At 47.5% G+C, this 23818-nt stretch overlaps 1 protein-coding gene across 2 annotated transcripts in view; it reads left to right on the forward strand.

Moving 5' to 3' along the window:
• CSMD2 (CUB and Sushi multiple domains 2) overlaps positions 1–23818 on the forward strand; it is a 693817-nt gene that overhangs the window by 462770 nt on the left and 207229 nt on the right. For both annotated transcript variants that reach the window (XM_044945284.2, XM_044945283.2), the window contains 5 exons: positions 616–804; positions 1000–1116; positions 7294–7509; positions 9132–9320; positions 16117–16286. In XM_044945284.2, coding sequence (XP_044801219.2) covers positions 616–804; positions 1000–1116; positions 7294–7509; positions 9132–9320; positions 16117–16286 — 881 coding nt within the window. The remainder of the gene's footprint in view (positions 1–615; positions 805–999; positions 1117–7293; positions 7510–9131; positions 9321–16116; positions 16287–23818) is intronic.

Here is a 23818-nt window from a genome sequence, read left to right on the forward strand (position 1 = left end):
TGAGATGTCATCTCACACTCCCTCACCCTCTCCCATCGCCTGCATTCATTGCTGGTGCCTCAATTGAAAGAGATTTTTTTTTTTTTGGTCAAGATAAAGCTGATATATCCGCGTTAATATCGGACAAAGTCAATTTTATCTTATTTTTTTTAACTTTTTTCTTTTGCATGGGGATGTAACCGATTAACAATGTGGTGATAGTCTCAGGTGAACAGCAAAGGGACTCAGTCATGCGTATACACACATCCATTCTGAAAGAGACTGTTGACTGAGTTCTTTGCAGACCACTGCAGAAAGTTATGGCGGAGAGCACTAGGAGCAGACGGTTGTTTTCTTACCCGTGATCCTATCTGTAATCCAAGCCGTGTGTGTCACTGCGCTGATGTTTACTGAATGGATGATGAACGAACGAATGATTGCAGCCAACTGGTTGTCCCTGACAGATGGGTCTTCAGATACCCTCACCCGGTACCGACAGCCACATTTGAGGAGCAGGCAGATGACAGTCCAGCCTTCTCTCAGCCAGGACTCTCTCTCCCTCCCTTCGTGAGTCAGCTGGGGCGCCCCTGTGGTTGCAGGGAACTGTCTGTTCCAGCCGTGGGCTCTCTTTTCCAGCTATCACACTGCAGTCGGACCACTGTCTGGATCCAGGGATCCCCGTCAACGGGCAACGTCATGGGAACGACTTCTACGTGGGTGCCCTGGTGACCTTCAGCTGCGACTCGGGGTACACACTGAGCGACGGGGAGCCCCTGGAGTGTGAGCCCAACTTCCAGTGGAGTCGGGCCCTGCCCAGCTGCGAAGGTGAGCCTCACCAGGAGGGGGCGCTAAAGTAGAGGAGCCTTTTCTGCCGTGAAAACCTAGGCGCGGACTCCAAGACCCTCTGTCAGTGAGGAGTGGGAGGTTTGAACAAGAGCAGGGCTAGGATCCTAGGGGGATTCTGGGGGAAGCTCTTGGGGCCACCTCAGTCTTTCAGGGTCCTTTTTCCCTCTTCTCCAGCTCTCTGTGGTGGCTTCATTCAAGGCTCCAGTGGGACCATCTTGTCACCAGGGTTCCCTGACTTCTACCCCAACAACTTGAACTGCACCTGGATTATCGAAACATCACATGGCAAGGGTGAGTGTTTAGGCCCATGGCAGGCATTGGGCTGCGACGTGGTCAGGGCCCTAAGATCCCCATATCCAGATGGCCTCCACGAGGCTCTCCCTCCATAGTGACCTCTGGGCTTAGTCTGGATTTTTCTCACCAACCAGAAAACTCTCCGAACATTCCTATCTCTTCGAATCACAGAACTCATCCTCTAGTAAATATTTTTCAAACCTAAAAATCTCCATTCTGCAAGAGATCTTAGAGAATACCAGCTCTCAAAACCTACTTAATGAGGGAATCTTCTCTATATTACTCCCTACAAGATGGCATCACACCTCTGTGTAAACACCCCGGGTGGTAGAAAGACGGCCAGCCCACTCAGCTCAGGGGTTCCTGTTCTCGTTTTCTGATCGACCTGACCCCTCCTGATAACCTGACACTGAGTTCCTTATACCGAGCACTGAAGGGATGTAGGCTGCTTCTGCTCCCTGCCCCTCACACCCAATCTTCAGATACTGTCTGGAGCCATCTTCCTCTCACAGAACTCACACTGTTCCTCAGATGAGTGTTTTTATGTATATTTTTCACCAGTCAGGCCTCTTGATCCACCTTCCCTGTCATAAATGACCCTTGGGAGCCCAAGTCCAAAGTAAGATGCTGGCTATAAGTAAACATTAATTAATATACTCTTTTATTCAGCAAATTTTTTTTGGGGGGGGGTGGGCTTAAAACAACAGAAATTTATTCTTTGCACAGTTCAGGAGTCCAGAAATCCAAAATCAAGGAGCTGGTTCCTCCCAGAAGCCTCTAAGTGAGAAACTGTCCCCTGCTTCTCCTCTAGCATCTGGTGACTGCCAGCAGTCCATGGTGTTCCTTGGCTGGGAGACACATTATTCCAGTCTCTATTCAGCAAATACTGATTGAATGCCCCCTGTGTGGTAGATGCTGGGGCTGGGAATATACTAATCAGGCAGATATGACTTCTGCCCTCAGAAGCGTCCTCTGAAGTTCATGAGCCAAGGTTCTCTGCAGTTTGGCAGCTACTCTAATGCTAGACCCTACCCTAGAGGTTTAGATTTTCTACTTTGGAGGTGGAAACCAGGCACCTATGTTTTAGGACACTTCACTGCTAACTGTGATACATGCCCTAAAATAAGAACCTCTGATCTAGAAGAATTAAATGTAGAAAAGTCAAGAAAAAATTTAAAAAGAAGAGTAACAGTTCCAGATATTAAAATGTTATTATGGGCTCAAATAATTTTAATGATGCAGTATAAATATAGGAATGGACACACAAATCAGTGGGGGAGAATAAAGATCCAGAAATAGATTCCCCTGTGTTTGTGCATGTGTGTGTGTGAGAGAGCAAGTGTGTGTATGTGAATGTGTGTGTGTGAGATAGAGACAGTTTTTAGTGTATGATTAATGTGTCATTTCCAATCCATTAAAGAGAGGATGGATTTTTTAATAAATGGTTTTGAAACAGAGGGCTTAACCATTTGGAAAAAAGAAAAAACCAAATCATACCTCACACATTTAATCATAAATTCTAGTAATAGAAGGATATGAAAGTCTAACCTCAGGTGGGACATACTTGAAGAACAGCAGCAAAAGTAGACTCCATAAAGGCATAGACTGTTATGTTTGATTCAATAACACTTTAAATGGATTTAGGGTTTTAAAAAAAAGATGTGTATAAATATTTAAAATATTCATATAAAATATTTAAATAGTTAATGAACAAAAATATTTGTAACCTATGTAATCATCTAAGGACCACTGCTGCTGCTGCTGCTAAGTCACTGTGCGATTTGGTTTAATCTCCTTGCTGTTCAATTCTGTGCAACCCCATAGACGGCAGCCCACCAGGCTCCCTGGTCCCTGGGATTCTCCAGGCAACAGCACTGGAGTGGGTTGCCATTTCCCTCTCCAATGCGTGAAAATGAAAAGTGAAAGTGAAGTCGCTCAGTTGTGTCCGATTCCTAGCAACCCCATGGACTGCAGCCTACCAGGCTCCTCCGTCCATGGGATTTTCCAGGCAAGAGTACTGGAGCAGGGTGCCATTGCCTTCTCCGCTAGCCTGATATAAAAAGAGCTCTTAACATTTTTAAGAAAAATACACCTGATCTACAGGTCTGTGGTTGTTGTTGTTGTTCAGTCGCTCAGTCATGTCCAACTCTTCATGACCCCATGGACTGCAGCACGCCAGGCTTCCCTGTCCTTCACCGTCTCCCAGAGTTGCTCAAGCTCATGTCCATTGAGTTGGTGATGCCATCCAACCATCTCATTCTCTGTCGCCCCTTCTCCTCTGCTCTCAATCTTTCCCAGCAACAGGGTCTTTTCCAGTGAGTCAGCTGTTTGCATCAGGTGGCCAAGGTATTGGAGCTTCAGCTTCAGCATCAGTTCTTCCAATGAATATTCAGGGTTGATTTCCTTTAGGATCGAGTAATTTGATGTCCTTGCTCTCCAAGGGACTCTCAAGAGTCTTCTCCAGCACCACAGTTTGAAGGCATCAATTCTTTGGTGTTCAGCCTTCTTTATGGTCCAACTCTCACATCCATACATGATTACTGGAAAAACCATAGCTTTATCTGCACCCTTCGTCGGGAAAGTGATGTCTCTGCTTTCTTATTATTATTGATAAATTAATTAGGATGATAGATTTTATCAATGAGGTCTAAGGAAAAGTACAGAATATACTAAAAAGTACTGAGACTTCCTATGTATGTATATATACACATATCTTCAAATTGGATAATTATAATTATCTAACACTTTCAAATTAGACTGCTTTTTAAAAACATCAGACTATATTAATTGGCACACATTTTTGCACCCCAGACCTTTCCCCCATAGATGAGCTCTGGGTCCAGGTCTGCCTTTCTCCAGACCCTCTCCTCTCCCAGTGCCCTGCTCTTTCTGCCCCAGTGAGAGGTCGCTGTCCTTCACACGATTCTGCACTCCAGTGGAGTCCTTGTTTGTGTGTGCATCTGTCACACCAAATCTGGATTCAGACTCCAACACTGCCTCTCTATTTCTGTGACAATGTCTTCATTTTCACACAATGGCCGAAGGAGCCCCAAGCGGTCAACACAGCTGCGAAAGCCAGGGGTTTCATCTCAGCTGTTTACTCATCCTTAGGATGCCTGCCAAGTGTTTCCTCCTTTGGAGGGTTTGTATTTGCACGCTCGAAAAACAGAAAGCACAGTGCTTAATTCAGCTTTGTTTCCACCCGCTACTGTGTCTGACCCAGCCTCCACGCAGCCCTCTGCTGCACCAAGCCTCTTGCCAAGCTCTGCAGAAGGAGAATGGTCTTCTCGTACGCACACGTGTTTATGTGTCAGGAGTACAGGATACCTGCAGGCTCACGTGCCCGTTGGAATCCACACGTGCTTACACCCCTCGTGTCACAGACTGTGACCGCTGTGACGCCTTCCCAACCCTGGGGGCACAGTCACCCACCCTCCCTCTGTGCCCCCCGCTCTGGATCTCACGCTGGTGTGTCTGTCTCCTCCACCAGGCTGGAAGATCTTTCTCAGTACCTAGCACAGATCTGGCACTTAGCAGGCACTTGAGATCTATCTCTTTCTTTAAGATTTATTTATTTATTGGTCATAATGGGTCTTCGTTGCTGCATGCAGACTTTCTCTAGTTGTGGCAAGCGGGGGCTACTCTTCGTTACGGTCTGTGGGCTTCTCACTGCAGCGGCTTCTCTTGTTGTGGAGCCCGGCTCCAGGTGAACACACTTCAGTAGCTGTAGGACATGGGCTCAGTAGTTGCAGCTCTCGGGCTCTGGAGCATTGGCTCAGTAGCTGTGGTACACAGGCTCAGTTGCTGTGCGGCGTGTGGGATCTTCCTGGACCAGGAATCAAATTATCCTCCCTTGCCTTACAAGGCAGATTCTTGACCCCTGAACCACCAGGGAAGCCCAGGATCTATTTCTTTGAGTAAATAGATAAATGGGTGCATGTCAGCTGCCTGAACACAGGACATTTACAAACTGCTTCCCTGGTCCCACCACCTCTATGGGGTTCTGTTCCCCCAACCCCCACCCGTAGAATCCCCAGTATTCTGTATCGCCAGTTTCTATCAACACAGAGGCAAAGTAATGAAAACATCTAAAATGCTTTAGCATGAAGACCTTGCATCTAACCCCTGTTTATCCCGAACATGTCAGTGATTATCTAGAGAAGTAGTCCTCACACTTGTATGTACCTCCACATCTCTTGGAGGATCTTGTTAGCATGCGAATGCTGATTCAGGATGTCTGAGGTGGAGGCTGAGATTCTGCATTCCCAACAAGCTCCCAGGTGATGCCCAGGATCCCGAGGTCTGTAGACTTTGAACAGCACGTGGGCGCAGCATTCCTTTCCTCCCCGCGTTCCTGCCCTGGCACATCCATGGGGTGTATTCCCGTAGGCACACTCGCTCGTGGGCGGACATGCATTGTACATCCGTCGACCCAAACCCAGCTGCCATCTGGACAAGTTCAAGCGTTGCTCTAGATGCTAAGATCTTGTGCTCTATTACCTTGCTCAACTCCTGGCCCCTCCCACCACCTGCCCCCCCACCCACCCACCTTCGACTCTCTTTTCATCGCAGGAGAAGCTGCATCCTGGGGTGGTTTATTGCACAGCCTCTGCCAGCAGATTGCCTCAGTTCAGAACCCAGCTTTCCCACTTACAGGTTGGGTGACCTTGGACAAATGATTTCATTGCTTTGTGCCTCAGTTTCCTCGGGTGTAACATGGAGATGAGAAGAATTGTACCCAGGGTGCAGGGTTAGTAGCAGGATGAAATGTTTTTGTATCTTCCCTTCCCATTGATAGGGGCCAACTACAGGCAACTCAGAACAGTGACGCACACCTACTGAGGGCTGAAATTTCCTCTCATTAGTGGGTGCTCTCGGCCCCTCCCCCGCAGTGGATGTCCCCTCCCCCTTCTCCCTCTCAGATGGCTGCCTGGCCCCTCTCTGACCGCTCCTCTTCCTCCTGTCTTCTGCGTGATGCCAGTTCCCCCCAGGCTTCCAATCTACCCTTCTCTGATGACTGCCCTGCCCACCTCCCTTCCTCTTCATGTTTGGGGGTTCAGGTAGCACTGTTTGCCAGTGACCCCCAGATCTACTGCTGTAGTCCGACCTTAACCCTGAACTCCAAGTGTGTACGTCCAGTTCCCTCCTGCTAGCTTGTGTTTCCTGAATGCTGACCGTGCAGAGTGTTCAAAGCCAAAGTCATTGCCCTTACACCACTTGCTCCTCTTCCTATGTGTCCAGCCCCGGATCACGAAAGACATCACTGTCCTTCAGGTCAAGACCCTCCCCATCACCCCTTGGCTCCTCCTTTGCCTCCATTGCCTCTGATCCGTGTCCACCTCCCCTCCTGTGTCCCACGTCCCTTTCCTGCTCTTGTCCCCTTGGCTGACCCCATCCACTCTCCCCCTCAGCGCATGGCTGACATCCTTCTAACTGTTCTCTCTGCCTCCCCTCACTCCACTTCCTCCTTCTCATAGCCACCAGCATCTTGCTAATCTGAAATCTGGTACACTCTGGATAGGATAGGCCCCCGACACCTCTCAAAAAAGATCCAGTCCGGCCCCAGAGAGCCTACATGTCCAGCTCCTCTTCTGGATATTCCCGGCTGAGTGTGTCCAACAGCACCGCCCGGCTCACCAAGCCCTGGAATCCACAGCGGCTCTGTCCCCTGCCTGGGGCACCCTCTCCCCTCCTAGCCGGTTATTTCCCCTGCCTCCTTTTAAGACCCCAAAAAATACTCTTTAGTGAGGCCATCCTGCCTTTCCCTCTTTCCCTTCTGTCCCCCAGTGCAGTCTGATCTATATTGATGACAACGTTGGTCACTCTGCACGGTGGCTCTATCCCCTTGCACCCACCTAGCCCTGAATCCTAGCCCATAGGAAACACCCAGCAATATACGAAAACCTGTTGACTGAATGAATGACCTAACCATAACTCTCCCTTTCAAACTGGGACAAGCCTGAAGCAGAGTCCTCCTCTCCCTGAGTGGGCCTGTGGGCAAGGGCGTGTCCGGCTCACCTGGGCCCTTCGCTCAGGTTGGCCTGTGCGTGTTGCTGTTGGACTTCTGCATACCGAGAGATGTTTACAAACGGGGAACGCTCGGCAGACGCTGGCGTGCAGCTGGGCCCCTTCAGCCCTCTCACCGTTGCCCCCTGACCCTCTGGCTCCCGGCAGGTGTGTTCTTCACTTTCCACACCTTCCACCTGGAGAGCGGCCACGACTACCTCCTCATCACGGAGAACGGCAGCTTCACCCAGCCCCTGCGCCAGCTGACGGGCTCGCGGCTGCCGGCCCCCATCAGCGCCGGTCTCTATGGCAACTTCACCGCCCAGGTCCGCTTCATTTCCGATTTCTCTATGTCCTACGAAGGCTTCAACATCACCTTCTCAGGTACAGCACTTGAAGGTCCCTCGGGCGAAGGCACTCTGTGCCTCCACCCCACCCCCACTGTCAGCCAGCAGATGGCGCTGGTCCGCTCCCCAGCCTCTAGGAGGGGAACCACGGTGCTGTGGCAGAAGGTAGTTGGTTTAGATAGAAGGACGAACATTCCTTATTGTGGGTTGGAAGGAATTAGCAGATCTGTGGGGGGATCTCCTTCTGTGAAGGTGTTCAGGGTTCTCTCTGAATGTGACCGGCCCAACTGATGGAACTAGAGGACCTCACAGAAGTCCCTTCCAGACCTAGTAAGTCCAGATCCTTCTGATTCCACTTCCACTACTTCACAACCACAGCAATTTCCAAAAACAAAGAAAAAGAAGGGAGATGAAAATTAACACGTTGGAGTGTTTTAGTCTCATTCGGAGGCTGCTTCACCAACGCTAATTTAGTAGTGATGGATAATTTTCACTGTGTTTAGGAATCCTGAAATGAAAGCTTTTCAGTTTGCATTCAGGGAGGAAAGAGGACCCTTTGCTCCTCTGTGGCTCATTTCACTTGCTCCCAGAGCACCCTCCTTCCCATCCTGGAGCAGAGGTAGCAGGTAGATTTTCCCAGGATGTGCAAGAGATATCTGACCTCTAGGAAATGGGACATGGCCCAGCTCAGCCCCGCAACGTCCCTCCAGCAGATGCCTCCTGCCATGTGCTGGCTGATGGGACATATCCAGCCAGCCTGCCTTGTGCCTGCATGCGTGCTAGGTCACTTCAGTCGTGTCCAACTCTTTGAAACTCTAAGGACTGCAGTCTGCAAGGCTCCTCTGTCCATGGGATTCTCCAAGCAAGAATGCTGGAATAGATTGCCATTTCCTCCTCCAGGGGATCTTTCCCATCCAGGGATAGAACCCACATCTCCTATGGCTCCTGCATTGGTAGAAAGGTTCATTACCACTGAGCCACCCCCATCTGCCTTATCCCGTCTGTTTTTCCCAACCACACGGAGCCCTGGGGTACAGTGTCCCAGAAGTGCATTGCCCATGAGGACAAGGAGAGAGGTACTTCTGTGTCATCGCTAGAGACATAAAGTCACTAGAGGCCGGTCCCTGGTCCGGCAATGCCACTCCATCACACTTGCCATCTGCCTCAAGTGTCAGTGTTCCTGAGGCACAGCTTTAACTAAATTCAGCTCTTAGGTTCTTTTTCCCAATGTAAATTGCCCTAGGCTGGGTCTTCCATTCTGACCCCTCTAGAACCAGGCTGAATTGAATTGAATTGGCTCGGTATCCAGGGAGAAAGAGGCAGGAGGGTCTGCAAGCCTGAAGCTGGGCTTCATGTGGAGATGAAGGTTAGAGGAGGGACAGGTCTGCCTCATAAATCCCCCTGGGAAGCAAGCCTCCAGAAACACAGTGCCCTCTCCCACTCCTCCTGGCTAGGAAGCGCTCAGACCGCCCGGAGCACAACCTGCCTGTTCTCCCCTGCCTCTGTCCCTCTCAAGTTCTCTCTCCTCTCCTTGCCTTTCGTGGATCCTTGCATATCCTGTGCCTCTGTCTGTCCTCCTCTCTCGCCCTCTTCTCCCTGGCGTCTTTTCTGTGTGCCCCTCCTCTGTCTCTGACCCCAGCTCTCTTGCCTCCCTTCCAGAGTATGACCTGGAACCCTGCGAGGAGCCAGAGGTCCCAGCCTACAGCATCCGGAAGGGCTTGCAGTTCGGCGTAGGCGACACCTTGACCTTCTCCTGCTTCCCCGGGTACCGTCTGGAGGGCACGGCCCGCATCACGTGCCTGGGGGGCAGACGGCGCCTGTGGAGTTCGCCTCTGCCAAGGTGTGTTGGTAGGTGGTCACGTGCTTTCATTTTGCTTCACTAAGGGGGTTGGCCGAACTGTAGTCGATTGCTGTGAGGTGGTGGAACACACGTGGGCCAAGAGGCCAATGGGACTGGGCTTGAGAAGAGTCTTAGCACATGGTGACCTGCAGTGGGACCTCCGGGGGGTGCTCTACCCTCCTTCCACTCCAGCCTCCTTATCTGTACAGGAGGGATGGCAGTCAACTCCTGCCTCATGGGCTGTTTGGTAGCCTCAGCTGACCTTTACAAAGCGGGTCCACAGGAGGCACTCGGATGAAATCAACTTCCGTACTATTAACTCCCACCCTTAACGCACGTTCCCATGGCTTCTGGAAGCCTCTTGCAGAGAAATCTGGGTGGAGTGTGGGTGGACCTGTGGGAAGGAGGTATGACCTTTGCCCATGAAGAGGCCCCATATGGTGGAAGAGAGGGCTGATTTTACTAGTTCAGTGAGGGTGCTAGCTTTTGAGACTTTCCAGAAAGACTCCATCCATTCAACTGGGGAGGACAGAGGGCAGAGGGAAGCAAGAGTTAAGTTCATTTCTAGAGCACCCATTGCAGATCAGACATGCTTCTAGACGCTGGGAATATAAAACTGAACATCACAGAGGGAGCCTTTCCACCCATGGTCTCACATTCTGGTGGAGGGAGATGGGCTACAAGCACATGGGTGTGTAGTGTGGCAGGCAGTGTTGAGGGTTAGAGAGAAAGAGTAAGTCAGCTTAGAAGGTATGGGAAGTGTTTATAAAAAGTGATCAGGAAAGGCTTCTCTGATAGGTTAACAGTATATAGTAAAGATCTGAAGGCATCCAAGGAGATCCCAAGGCATTCACGGGAGACGAGGGGGCCAAGTGCCAAGGCCCTGAGCCATGAGGACGCTCACTGCTTCAGGAACAGCTTGCAGGCCAGCCTGGAGTGAGCGATGGGAAAAACAGTAGATGATGAGGTTAAAGAGGTAGCTGATGCAGTTGAGACCAGGAGCCCTGTGACCCAAGGCCCTGCCGGCCTCGTTGCCAAGGAGCTGGAGAAGAGTCTTCAGAGCCCCAGGCCCAGAGGGTGCAGAGAAATGGGGTGATACTCTAGGGAGCTGGGACAGTTGCTGGCTGTCCCACGCATATAAAGTTCATGCCCTGCTTGCTCGATACTCACACCATGGGGTAGATGGACACAGGCTAGCTCAATGGAGTACTTACCATGCTCACTGTTAGCCACTAGGAACTCATGTTCAATGTTAAAGAAAACCCCAAAATACCAAACAGATCAAGACAGCACTTCCCTGACTGAAACAGGGGTTGGCGTCTTGAGGGTCCATGAGATCAGCCTTGCCTGAGACAATGCCACGGAGCCCTGGGGCCTCTGTAGGGGACAGTCATAAACAGGATGGCAAGATGGGCTGGGCTCGGGCCGGCCGATCACATGGGCGCAAGGTCAGTTCTCTGTTCTGCCATTTACCAGCCACTGGATCTTGGGCAGGCCACCCAATCCCATCGGCCCCAGCTTCTCTGTATTTATAAAGCAGAGATAGCAATACCCAGCTCACAGGCTTTACTCCAGATCAGAAGGCATGGTTTACATAAATCAGCAGGGTGCCATATGATTATCCTTTGGCCAATAACATTTTTATCATAATTTATCAATGACCAACAACCAATAACCTTGCACGATCTCAGAGGGGAAGCATTAAGACAAATAGATGAAAAATCCCATTTTTGATCAATTAAGTGATCTCAAATTTTATTCTTTCTCCTGTAGTCACCACCCACCCCCACCCTCACCCCCCCACCCCCCCGCCCAGCCCAGAGCAGCAGTTTCCAGCCTTTTCGGCACCAGGGACCGGTTTTGTGGAAGACAGTTTCTCCACAGACCGACATGCAGGGGATGGTTTCAGGATGATTTAAATGCATTACATTTGTTGTTCACTTTGTTATTATTACATCAGCTCCACCTCGGCCCATCAGGCCTTAGACCCTGGAGGCTGGGGACGCCTGCCGTAGAGCATGCGGCCACCCTGACCTGTGCATACAAGCAGACACACATGTAGCTCCCGCTGCGTAGATTCAGTTTCAACCTGGCTGCTAGCAGCTCTTTTCTTCTCTGGAAAAAATGTCTTCAGCTCAGTGGTTCTGAGAGGAGTTTTTCCTGAATGGGATTATCCAGGACCGCAGATGTGCTCACGTCCTAAGCTCTCACCTCATCGATCTCATTCCATAAACTCATTCTGTAACTTATTATTCCAATTACTGTTTGTTCATGGCACCTCACAATATTTTCATTATTCCATTTGTCTTCTGTTTTGTATGCATTAATACCGCATAGCAATTATAATCACCTCTAATTACTGCCAGCCCCGCAACAGAGCCTCAGGCTGGAGGTATCATGGGAATGCCCACTCGGGAGATGCTCCCGGTTGCCATATGCACTGGAGGTATAAATTGGATGATTTACCAGGAACATGCCCTGCTGAGAAGGAGATAAACAGCTCTGGGCTCTAATTCATGGTATGGCAGGCAATACAGCAGCCCCTGACCTCAGGGCCCCCTAAACTGGAGGTGGAAGGGACAGCCCTGACCCCAGAGGACCCCATTCTGCAGAATGACCCTGCCCTTGGGAGCCCCATGTGATGGAGCAGCCCTAACTCTCCACCTTGGGGGGTGCCCCAGACTGAGGGACATGACATAATGAGACCTCTTCTGATGGGATGACAGAAGTAGAAGATGCCTGAATCAGCATAGTACTTGCCAGCACAGATGACTGTGTGTTTCTCTGGAATGTTTATTTGTTTTAATTTATGCTTGTGTTTGACTTTTCAATGCATCTGCTCACCTCCCCTAATGCTTTGAAAGCTCTCCCAGGAGCCAGCACCATGTCCCTCTACCTCCTGGACACTCCCTGGTGCCCTGGAAAAAGGCCTTGGCAGAGGGGTCCTTCTGAAGGAGGACCCCTTTCCCTCCGCATGCTCTACGGCAGGGGTCCCCAGCCTCCTGGGTCTAAGGCCTGATGGGCCAAGGTGGAGCTGATGTAATAATAACAAAGTGAACAACAAATGTAATTGTTGGCCCCCTTTCCCTCCTTATCAAGGAGTTGGGCATGTGGGACAGAGGAGAGAGCCATGCTGGGGCAGAAATGGCCTCCAGCTCTTGTGCAGCAAGCCAGGGGCAGAAAGGAAGTGCCAAACTACACCAAGGCCCACGTGTAACACAAACCAATTCTCAGGAACTAGGTGGTGAGCAAGAGGCATCAGGAACAGAGAGGGCGCTGTGAATGTCAGGCAACTAACACCTACTTCCCAGGAAGCTTCATGGGCTTCCTGACAGCCAGAGCCCAGGCAGTTAGGGCTCCAAATGAAAGTAGATAAGCTATGCAGATTCACTGCGTTAGATGGGAAGAGAAAGGAATGATACTTGTTGAGGGCCTACTAGGTGCTATGTTGTTATTCAGTTGCTAAGTCATGTCCAACTCTTTGCTACCCCATGGACTGCAGCACACCAGGCTTCCCTGTCCTTCACTATCTTCTGGAGTTTGCTCAGATTCATGTCCATTGAGTCGGTGATGCTACCTAATCATTTCATCTTCTGTCACCCCCTTCTCCTGCTGCCCTCAATCTTTCCTAGCATCATGGTCTTTTCCAAAGACTTAATTCTTCGCCTCAGGTAGCCAAAGTATTGGCGCTTCAGCTTCAGCATCAGTCCTTCCAATGAATATTAAGGGTTGATTTCCTTTAGGACTCACTGGTTTGATCTTGCAGTCCAGGGGACTCTCAGACATCTTCTTCAGCAACCCAAGTCGAAAGCATCAATTCTTTGGTATTCAGGCTTCTTTATGGTCCAACTCTCACATCCACACATGACTATTGGAAAAACCATAGCTTTGACTATGAGGACCTTTGTTGGCAAAGTAACATCTCTGCTTTTCAATACATGGTCTAGGTTTGTTATAGCTTTCCTTTCAAGGAGTGCTTTCATCTTCTAATTTCATGGCTGCGGTTACATTTGCAGCCAGGTGCAAACCACTTCCGATATACCCACCTGCTGCTGCTGCTAAGTCACTTCAGTTGTGTCCCACTCTTTATGACCCTATGAATCATAGCCTGCCAGGGTCCTCTGTCCATGAGATTCTCCAGGCAAGAACACTGGAGTGGATTGCCATGCCCTCCTTCAGGGGATCTTCCCAACCCAAGGATCGAACCCTCATCTCTTATGTCTTCTTCATTGACAGGCAGGTTCTTTACCACTAGCACCACCTGGGAAGCCCATATATTCACACTTTCATCTTAAAATTTCATAGCTGAATCCTCTCTAGCTTTATGTGGATGCTGTTATTGTCCAACTGAAGGCAGATGAAGAGACAGTGGTTCAGAGAGTTGATATAACTGGTCTGTCTGTGTCTAAAGTCCGTGCTCATCCCACTGCACCACATGCCATTCCCTAGACAGAAGGGAATACTGTGTGACCCCAGAGATGATAGAGAGCTGCTTCAGAGGGCTGCCCACGTGATGGGACTGAGGAATAATACATGTCTAAACATGCACATCCTTCAGCACACCCTGCCCAAATACCCACCTTCATCAGAGGGCACCCAAAATATATCCACACTTTAGAAATAATATCCACCTAAACTATCAGCGGCCCCCAGGGTTCCTATCTACCACCCCCGCTTTAGTTTTATGCCCCAGCCCAAGACGTTCATTACGCATGTTTGAACACTTTGCAAACAGGCTGAGTTGAAAGTCCTGCAAAGCGAGATTTCTCCTCCAAGACAAATGATGGCTGTCTTATTCATTTTGAGCTGCTGTAAGATAATAGCAGCATGTGGGTGGCCTCAACAATGCACATTTCTTTCTCCCAGATCCGGAAGCTAGCAAGTCCCAGATGAGGGTGCCAGCAGGTTCAGTGTGAGGTGGAGGCCCTCCCCTTGGCTGCCAGACAGCGGCCTTCTTGCTGTGTTGTCCCACGGCCTGGGCTCTGCTCAGTTCCTCTGCTGTTAAGGGCACTGACCCCACCCTGAGGGCTCTCAGCGCATCATATCTGGGGACCTGGGCTTCAGCATAGGAACTTGTCAGAGAGATACAAACACACGTCCACAGAAATGGTTAAGGTAAAGTCTTAGGAAGCTGAAGCTGGTCCTGAAATGAAAAGAACCCAGGGAGTAGGGCTGGATGAAAAAGTAGAGACTGGTGGGTGGACCATGATCCCTATCTTTAAAGGTCTGAGGAGCAGCGCTGGGGACAAGAGAACACACAACGGTACAACTAAGCCCACAAGAGGCTCCACTCCGAGTTTTCTTGCATTGCATGCTCCCTCCACACTGCTGTGGCCTAGGACACTCCAGGCTTAGACAAGTGGAGTTGAATGTGTGGTCAGCAGCCCCTTGGTTGATTTCAGGGCCCTTCTAGCCAATGGCTGTGCCTAGAACAGGGACACTGAGGAGTAGTTTGGAGAAAGCAGACTTGCTACCGTCAACTTCAGAGATTCAAGCCTTGCTCCAGACTCCCCGTATGTCCAGACAAATAATGGGCCTGCCATCTGGATGTGTATTTATATCCTTCCAGAATCTAATTTTTAGAGCTGTCCATCCTCTGAGGTCAGCGTCCTCCATGTTTATTCATTCATTCATTTGGCAAATATTTATTTTACAGACAATCTGGGTCAAGCCTTGTAAATTCATGGATTCATTAAGCATGACCCTGACCTTCAAGTAACTCACAGTTTGGGTAGGGGGTACAGGCAAGTAACAAGCTATCAGGGTGCAATCTGGTAGATGCTCTGCCACAGGGAAGCCTAGGAAGTGGCTTCCTAATTATTGAAGCCCCTAGGGAGCCAACTGCAGAGTCTTTCAGCACACAGCCTGCCCTGCGATACCTCCCCTTTCATCACTGCTGCCTGTCCTGCCCAGGCGCCAAGTGAATGGGTGGGTGCTGAGGGTGCAGAAATATGACCAAGTCTGAAAGCATCCACAGTGAAGTGGAGGAGAGAGAAATGTTAACAAACAAGTCAAGTACTAAAAATAAAGGTATGGGAACAATGGGGAAAGAATGACTAATTCTGGAGGAAGAGACAGATTTTGAGAGGAAGGTGTGAATTCATTAGCTGTTGCACGAAACAGGGTTTCCATGGGTCTGTACCAAACCTTTCTCCAGAGCCTCGGAGGCCCTGAATTCTAGGATCAAGAGGGTTGAGTTGTCAGCCCCCTCCTCTTCTTGAATTGAGAGACAGTCTAAACTGCTAAGTCCAGAGTCTTTATCTTCAAAACAGGGATGATAATCAGGTTGTGTTTAATGGCTGAAACGTTTTTGTAAAGCTTGGGAGATGCTAGTGATTATTATTCAAATGTGTCCCCTCTTGGTTGCTATCCTTTGATACAGAAAGGCTGCATGCCTCCTCACTTGGTGGCCCCCAGCTTCCGCTGATGCCCTCCTTGGTCATTTCTGTTGCTATGATACTATATGGGCAGATGGGAGAGAAGCTGCTTCATGACACTTTAAAAGTGGAGGGTGACTGGTGGGTTCGTTTCTGTCCCTGAAGAAGAAAGACAAACTGAAGGAGAGAAGTAAAGGGACCAAGAAGAACTGCAGGTAGTCTGGTGTTAAAAAAAAAAAAACAAAAAAAAAAAAACACTTTGATCAGCAGTCCTATAGACAGGCAGACAAATGGGCAGGTGAGCCAGTGCGTCGGCAGGTAGAGAGGCGAGCTGCTTGTCGTCTTCTGGGGTTCTCCAGTGCTGTGTGTTGCATCCCGGATGTAGCTGGCTGGCATTAACCTGTTATTATTGTGATTCTGTTTCCAGCTGAGTGTGGGAATTCGGTCACGGGCACTCAGGGCACTCTGCTGTCCCCCAACTTTCCTGTGAACTACAATAACAACCACGAGTGCATCTACTCCATCCAGACCCAGCCAGGGAAGGGAATTCAGCTCAAAGCCAAGGCGTTTGAACTCTCTGAAGGCGATGTCCTCAAGGTAACACTGAGAGATGTCACAGTGTACACTCGTCACGGGCTGCAAAAGTGTGGTCGCCATGCCCATTTATCTCTGGGCGAAGGACTTAGCTTCTCTTCTTCCCCTTTGAGTCCCAAGATATTGTCCTCACTCATCCGGGAGAAGTGAGAACCTAAGAGAGAAGGGTAGATGCATGTATTCTAAAGAACGTGGATTTAAAGTTTGCGTAGGAGCCAACAGCTCTCAAATATGTATGTGATGGATTGGGGTAGCAGGTCAGTGGATGAGGTTTTCCATTATGAACTCTGACCGTCAACCTGGATAAGGAAGAAATCATAAATACGTGTGGATACCGTCTGTTTATACGTACATTTCTTGATGTGTGTGCATCTGTGTCTGTGTGTGTATTTGGTTTGGGGGATCTGTGTCTATGCATATTTGTGTTTTGCGTGGGTGCATCTGTGTATGTTTTGAGTTTATGTTTCTGTAAATGGCTTGGCTGTTTCAGCAGCTTCAGTGCTCCATGGTGGCGGTCTACAGGTGGCAGTGGGCTTAAAGAAGGTGAATTCAGGATCTCTGTAAGAGAAAGAGGTGAAAGGATTTGGACTAAACAGAGGCTTATCGCAGAGGCCTTGTTAAGACACTGAACATACATATGACTTGTGTTTCTTTGTGTGTGTGTGTGATTAACTGTGTACCTCCAATAATACATGATGTGTGTATGTATGTAACCAAAGTCTTGACTCTGGAGAATTTATCAAAGAGTTGCCTTATTAAAAGGGACTGTAAGGAAAATCTCACATGGAGTAGGTTCATTTTCATCCTAGGCTAAGAACTTTTGTTTTTTTGCATATTCTAGAATAGTTTTATTCGCTGTAACTAGAGAAGTCTAGACGTTAGCAACAACCAAAGGTCACGGCTCTAGAAAATCCAGAGAGAAACCATTAAGCAATCCCCACCCCTTAGGACTCTCTCTAGATATAATGAGTATACTGTGCTTTGTATATAGAGATGATACTCTTGACCCTCCCATCTGGGGCATGTGTTTGTGTGTGTGTGTCTGTGTGTTCAGAAGGTTTCTCTCAGTCTTACCTAATTATTCTTAAACCCAAGAGGTCATACTATGCGATGACCAGCTGGGACCAGATACGCCTGAAATAGAACAGAATATGGTAGTGGCCCAGGAGGGAGTGGGGCCCTATCATTGGTCCCTTCAGCTCTGCTCTTCAACTTCTGAGCTCCCCAGACACAGAAAGGCAGTGTGCCTCTCCCCATAAGTGAGTGATACCCAGGCCCTGTACTTCCCAAGGGCTGTGTTTTCAGGCACCCCCTGGCTTCAGTGCTCTCCGTTCATTTCTTCATCACCTACAGCAGAGCCTTGGAGGACACACCCAGGGACAGCAAGGCCAGGTGACTTCCTCACTCTAGCAGTCCAGACGGAATTGATGAAAGCTGGACAATACGGAGAACATCTTAGAGAAAAGCTGTTGTTCACCATGCAGGAAAAGAAGGCATTTTTGAGGCATTATGTAATTTTCAGGTTTTGAGGGGAATGTGAGTAGCAGTTTTGTGCATGTGGCCTGCCAGGATCAGCAGAGGGGTCCCTTCCTCAGTGGGTGGAGGTCATGTGGAGCGTGACCAGGGCCCGAGCACCCTCTCCAGGGTCTGGACTCAGAGGCTCACTTAAGACATGGTCAGCAGGCGTGCATACCCCACTGCACTGTCTGGGTTCTGCCTGAGCGTCAAGTGGTGTGGCTTAATAGACCACAGGGAGACATTTGAATGCACTCATGGTCAAAAGGGAGGGACCTGGGGCATTATCCCCAGGTCAGAGGTCAGGGAGGGCTCAGGCAGGCATCAGGACCTCAGATGGTTCTTTGGGGCTATGGAGAGAAGGGCTGATTTTCTGTGCTTCTTGCAGAGATCTTCCCAAGACTTCAGATTTGGTCTCTGCAGCTGCCTGTCCAGGGACCCTGCCACCAGCCTTCTAATACGGGGCTTGACCTTGTTGCTGAAGAGCGTCTTTCCTGGTTTCTAGGCCTCTGTAGGGTCCTCCTAGGAGACTGGGCTGTGGCTCTGACCTATTCACATGATCCTGTATCCACCAGAGCTTCCGCAGAGAAGGGGTCTGGGGAAGGGAGAGGGCAGGACCCCGGGAGGTCGTGTGGTTTCCCGTTCTAACTCTTCACCTCAGAACCCTCGCCCTCCCAAGGAGAGCCTGGGACACAGCGGTTTGAGAACAAAAGGAAACACACAGTGGCAGCCTGCCCCTGCAGCCGCCGTCAGCTGCGTCGGCAGGGCCGTTTACCCTTGTCACTCTCATCTCCCTTGACCCAAAGGAAGCAGCACCTCAAGTCACCCCCAGAAGCATCCTGCCCTTGCCCTGTGTAATCTGCCAGAACATCAGTGTATTTCCAGTCCCGAGGACACACCTGACCCTCCCAAGAAGCCCCAACGTGTACCTGGACTCCTTCCTGCCCAAGGAGACCCATCATCTCCCAAACACATGCGTCTGATCAACCCTCCAAACCTGTCATACGCTCTCGTATTTCTAACCTATGAAATGACTGTTTTCTGGCTCTTGTGACCCTCCCCTCTCCTGGTCTTTTCCTTACCTTTAATAACTGAATGTTTCTTAGACCTCACCCTGCACATACTCCAGCTTGTCTCCCAGAACTACCTGATTTATCCTATATAGGTTCCCACCAAAACCTTGACCTCTGATATCCACAAGACAGGAAGGGCCTCTCAGTGCCATAGTGTGGAAAGACAACTCCCCGTTCAAGATGGGACACGAAGCCCATGTATATAACTACGTCCTCTACATGTAGGTTCCCATGAAAATGACTAAAGGGACATGAAAACAGGGGGAATTAGGTAAGGGGGCCTTTCACATACAACTTAAAGAAAGTTTTGCCAAATGGAATACCCTGCAAAGAGGGTCCAGATTGAGAAAGGGCCTGATCAAATTGTATTTCACATAAGTGAAGTTTTTCCTGTGGATTAAGTGCTAGAAACCTCAAGGACAGATGCATCTGAGGCCACACAGAACAGCAGGGTCTGGAGCCAAGGACACACCATGGCACTGTTGGCAGGAGCCAGGTCTCAATCCCACTAGTGCTTCTGGAAACTGCGCTTGGTCAGAGAGACCTCCCAGAGCTAAGCTCCCTCACAGCACAACATTCTGAATTTTATTTGGCTGTTGTTGGCAAACAGGATAAAGCAGAGCAATGCCTTGGCTGGCACCTAACAAGAGTGGGCAGGCTTATTAGAGAAGAGGCTGCCACAATCACACACACACACACACACACACACACACACACACTCCTTCACACACACGCACTTTAGCACCAGGAGAGGCTCCTACTATGTTGTGGCCTCTTCTGGCTTAATTCTTCTTCCCCCTCTTAGAGATGACTGAGTCTTTCCACTGTCCATTCTTCTTCTCCCTCTGTCGTGATTTGCCAACAGGAAAATGAACCGGATATGTACAAATATTCAGTAGATCAGAAGATGGGACCTGTCTGAGGAGTCAGACTTAATTGCCCCCTCTGTAAGCAACAAAGGAAAAAAAAAAATACTTTAAAAGCTTCTAATTTGTATTCTTAGCAAGATTTGAGAGGATATTATATTTATGACACAAAAATAAGCAATAATGAAAACAGAGCAATCTGAGATGAGGAAAGATTGAACAGAGATGAAAAACATGATCACCCAATTAAAAATGGAATGGAGGCAATGAGCAGAAGATGGTAAACCACAGAAAAATGAAATCACTTTATTATACGATAAATTTGAGAACTCTTCGCTCATCTCATAATGAAATGAAAAAGAGAGTTTTTTTATACTAATAAAATGTACAATCAATCCACAGTAAAACTTTATGTGCCAAATAACATAGCATGAATAAATTAAAAATTGCTAGAAATGTAAAAAATTTTAATAAAGTCACAGTCATTGTAGAAGATTTAATATACCTCTGTAACTCTCTGGCATATCAGCTAGATTAAAAATAAATAAGAGTTTAGGTAGCTTGAATAATAGAATGAATCCAAAGGAAGTAGAAGAAAGATACATTTAAAGATAAAAGAAAAAATGACTGAAAAAAGGAAAAAATTAAATTACAGAATAGAATAGACAGAATTCTAGACAGAATATGCAGGACTAATCAAGGAATAAAGAAGCCACAAATATATAATTTTAATAATGAGAAAGAAACATAGTCATAGATAAGATACAGATTACGAAAACAATTAGAAAATGTTTAGGAAAAGCATAAGCCAAAAAATATGAAAGCTTAAATGAGATGGAAAAATTTTATAGATAAAAAGTACTGATATCAGTAAAAAATACAAATTGGAATAAACTAATAGCCACTTAAAACATGGGAATTCTCCCATATTTTCTCTCAAAGTGCACAGGCCTAGACTGTCTTACAGATAAACTCATAAAACTTCATGGAATGATTAATCCCTAAAATAATCAAACTGTGTCGAAAAGAGAAAAATTAGCACTCATCTCCCCACCCATTTAAATGGGACAAGTAAAAATACTTTATATCAAACTGAATAAGGACAGTATAAAGTATTAGGCCATATTCACTTATGATCATAGACCAGGAGTCCTAACAGTATCATGTTGAATCTAGCTGCACATTAAAACAAAAATAACCAAATGGGATGGATTCCAGGAATATAAGAATGTGTCAATATTAGAAGAGTTCCTAATTTTATTTACTGGGCAACCCATGTGAAATTACCTTTTTAGTAGGTCAAGGGCTGTCAAATATCAGCAATTTTATTCTAGTAACAGATTTACATAGTAAGTTGCTTCAGTCGTGTCCAGCTCTTTGCAACCCTATGGACTATACCCCACCAGGCTCCTCTGTCCATGGGATTCTCCAGGCAAGAACACTGGAGTGAGTTGCCAGCCCTCCTCCAGAGAATCTTGCCAGCACCAGAGAGCAAACGTGCATCTCTTATGTCTCCCACGTTGGCAGGTGGGTTCTTTACCACTAGCACCACCTGGGAAGCCCATAAACAGATTGCTGCTGCTGCTGCTAAGTCACTTCGGTTGTGTCTGACTCTGTGCGACCCCATGGACGGCAGCCCACCAGGCTCCCCTATCCCTGGGATTCTCCAGGCAAGAACACTGGAGTGGGTTGCCATTTCCTCCAGGAGAGAAAAATATAAGATCCTGTCAATATATCCCAAAACATGTGATGAAAGTCAGTACTCATTCATGATTTTCAAAAATATGTCATAAAGCTACAGACAGAACTTTCCCAATCAGATTAAAAAAAAAATTTCTACCAACACCTGTAGCAAACATTATGCTGCTGCTAAGTCGCTTCAGTCATGTCCGACTCTGTGCGACCCCATAGACGGCAGCCCAACAGGCTCCCCCGTCCCTGGGATTCTCCAGGCAAGAACACTGGAGTGGGTTGCCATTTCCTTCTCCAATGCATGAAAGTGAAAAGTGAAAGTGAAGTTGCTCAGTCGTGTCCGACTCTGTGCAACCCCATAGACGGCAGCCCAACAGGCTCCCCCATCCCTGGGATTCTCCAGGCAAGAACACTGGAGTGGGTTGCCATTTCCTTCTCCAGTGCATGAAAGTGAAAAGTGAAAGTGAAGTTGCTCAGTCCTACCAGGCTCCTCCATCCATGGGATTTTCTAGGCAAAAGTACTGGAGTGGGGTGCCATTGCCTTCTCTGAGCAAACATTATACTTAATGACAAAACTTCCTAAGGATTACCAGTAAAGTCAGTAACAAGATCAGTTGTTCTGCTACCATCAATAGTATTCACTTCTAAGCCACTACAATTATACAAAGAAAAGAACAAATAAGCTATAACAATTAGAAGGGAATATCCTAATTGTCTCTTATTTGGGAAATACAAAACAACCAACCAATAACTTATCAGAACCAATAAGACAATTTAGCAAAGCCACTGATGTTTCTACAACCAATTCAAACATGTAATAAGAGAGGGGGAAGAGTTCTCATAATAGAAACAAAAATAGAAATAGACACCTAGGAATAAGCCTAACAAAAATGTGTATAATATTTACTGAGAAAATTATAAAACTGTATTCTGAAGGACATAAAACTAAAATAAATGCAGAGAGGTTTCATATTCAGGGCTGAATAAAGTCTATGAACAGGCAATTCACAGAAGAGGAGTGTAGAATTGATAAACATACAAAAAGATGTTCCACTTTGATGACAACCAGGGACATAAAAATTAAAACAAGAAACCATTTCACACTCATCATATTGGAAAATTTTGGAGTTCCTGAAAATAGCCAAGGGTTGGCTAAGATATAAAGGAATGAAAGCTGCCATACGTTGCTGGTAGAGAGATTAAATTGGTTTACTCTTTGGTAAGCAAACTGACAATATCTAACAAAGTTGAAGATGTACCTTCCCTGTGTGACCTGCTTCTCCATTCTAGTTCTACATGTATGCCCTCGAGAAACTTGAATAGGAGTGTAAGCGGATATGCATGCGGCAATGTTTGCAGGAATGTTACATTGTAACTGTGTGTTAAACACGATCCACTTAACATATTCATTTTGAAGGCAGCCATCTTGCTGACCTGTCTTATTAGATGTAGTGGTTTCATGCATATTAAAAATCAAGTTTATTTGTCAATTACACCTCAATAAAGCTGAAAAAAAGTGGAAGCATCTAATAGAGAAAAAAGAAGGTGAGATGTACTGGCTGTGTGCAGATTCTCTCAGATTTGTCAGGGATAAATCCATCACCCATATATAATGATGAACTGGACCATCACAGCCATTTTCTTATGGACAAGCAATATTCTGTTAGGAAATAAATGCATACAAAGACCCAAATGCCAAAATCAATAAAAAATATTAAAATGCCCAGGAATAAGTACAGACTTTTACTGAGAGATATAAAAGACAACTTTATTAAATGGAATCAGATGTCATATATACAGAGAGGAAGACTTAATATCATGTAGATATATGTTTTCTCTGTTATCAATCTATATATTTAATGTTAATCAGTGAGAATTATAGAAATTATTTTGAGTTGTTGTTTGTCTTAATTTGAGAAAATTCTTGAGTTTATCTAAAAGAATAAATATGAGAGAAGAATTTCTTAAGTTAAAAGAAGACAAATGAGAGGGGACTTGCCCTACTAAATATTAAATATATTACAAAGCTGCTGCTGCTGCTGCTGCTAAGTCACTTCAGTCGTGTCCGACTCTGTGCGACCCCATAGACAGCAGCCCACTAGGCTCCCCCGTCCCTGGGATTCTCCAGGCAAGAACACTGGAGTGGGTTGCCATTTCCTTCTCCAATGCATGAAAGTGAAAAGTGAAAGTGAAGCCGCTTAGTCGTGTCTGACTCTTCGTGACCCCATGGACCGTAGCCTACCAGGCTCCTCTGTCCATGGGATTTTCCAGGCAAGAGTACTGGCTACCATAATTAAAACAGTAAAGCTCATGTACATGCATGTTAAGTCGCTTGAGTCATGTCTGACTGGGCTGTAGCCTGACAGGCTCCTCTGTCCATGGGATTCTC

The sequence above is a fragment of the Bubalus bubalis genome, chromosome 6 (genome assembly GCF_019923935.1).
Source record: "Bubalus bubalis isolate 160015118507 breed Murrah chromosome 6, NDDB_SH_1, whole genome shotgun sequence".
Lineage (NCBI taxonomy): Eukaryota > Metazoa > Chordata > Mammalia > Artiodactyla > Bovidae > Bubalus > Bubalus bubalis.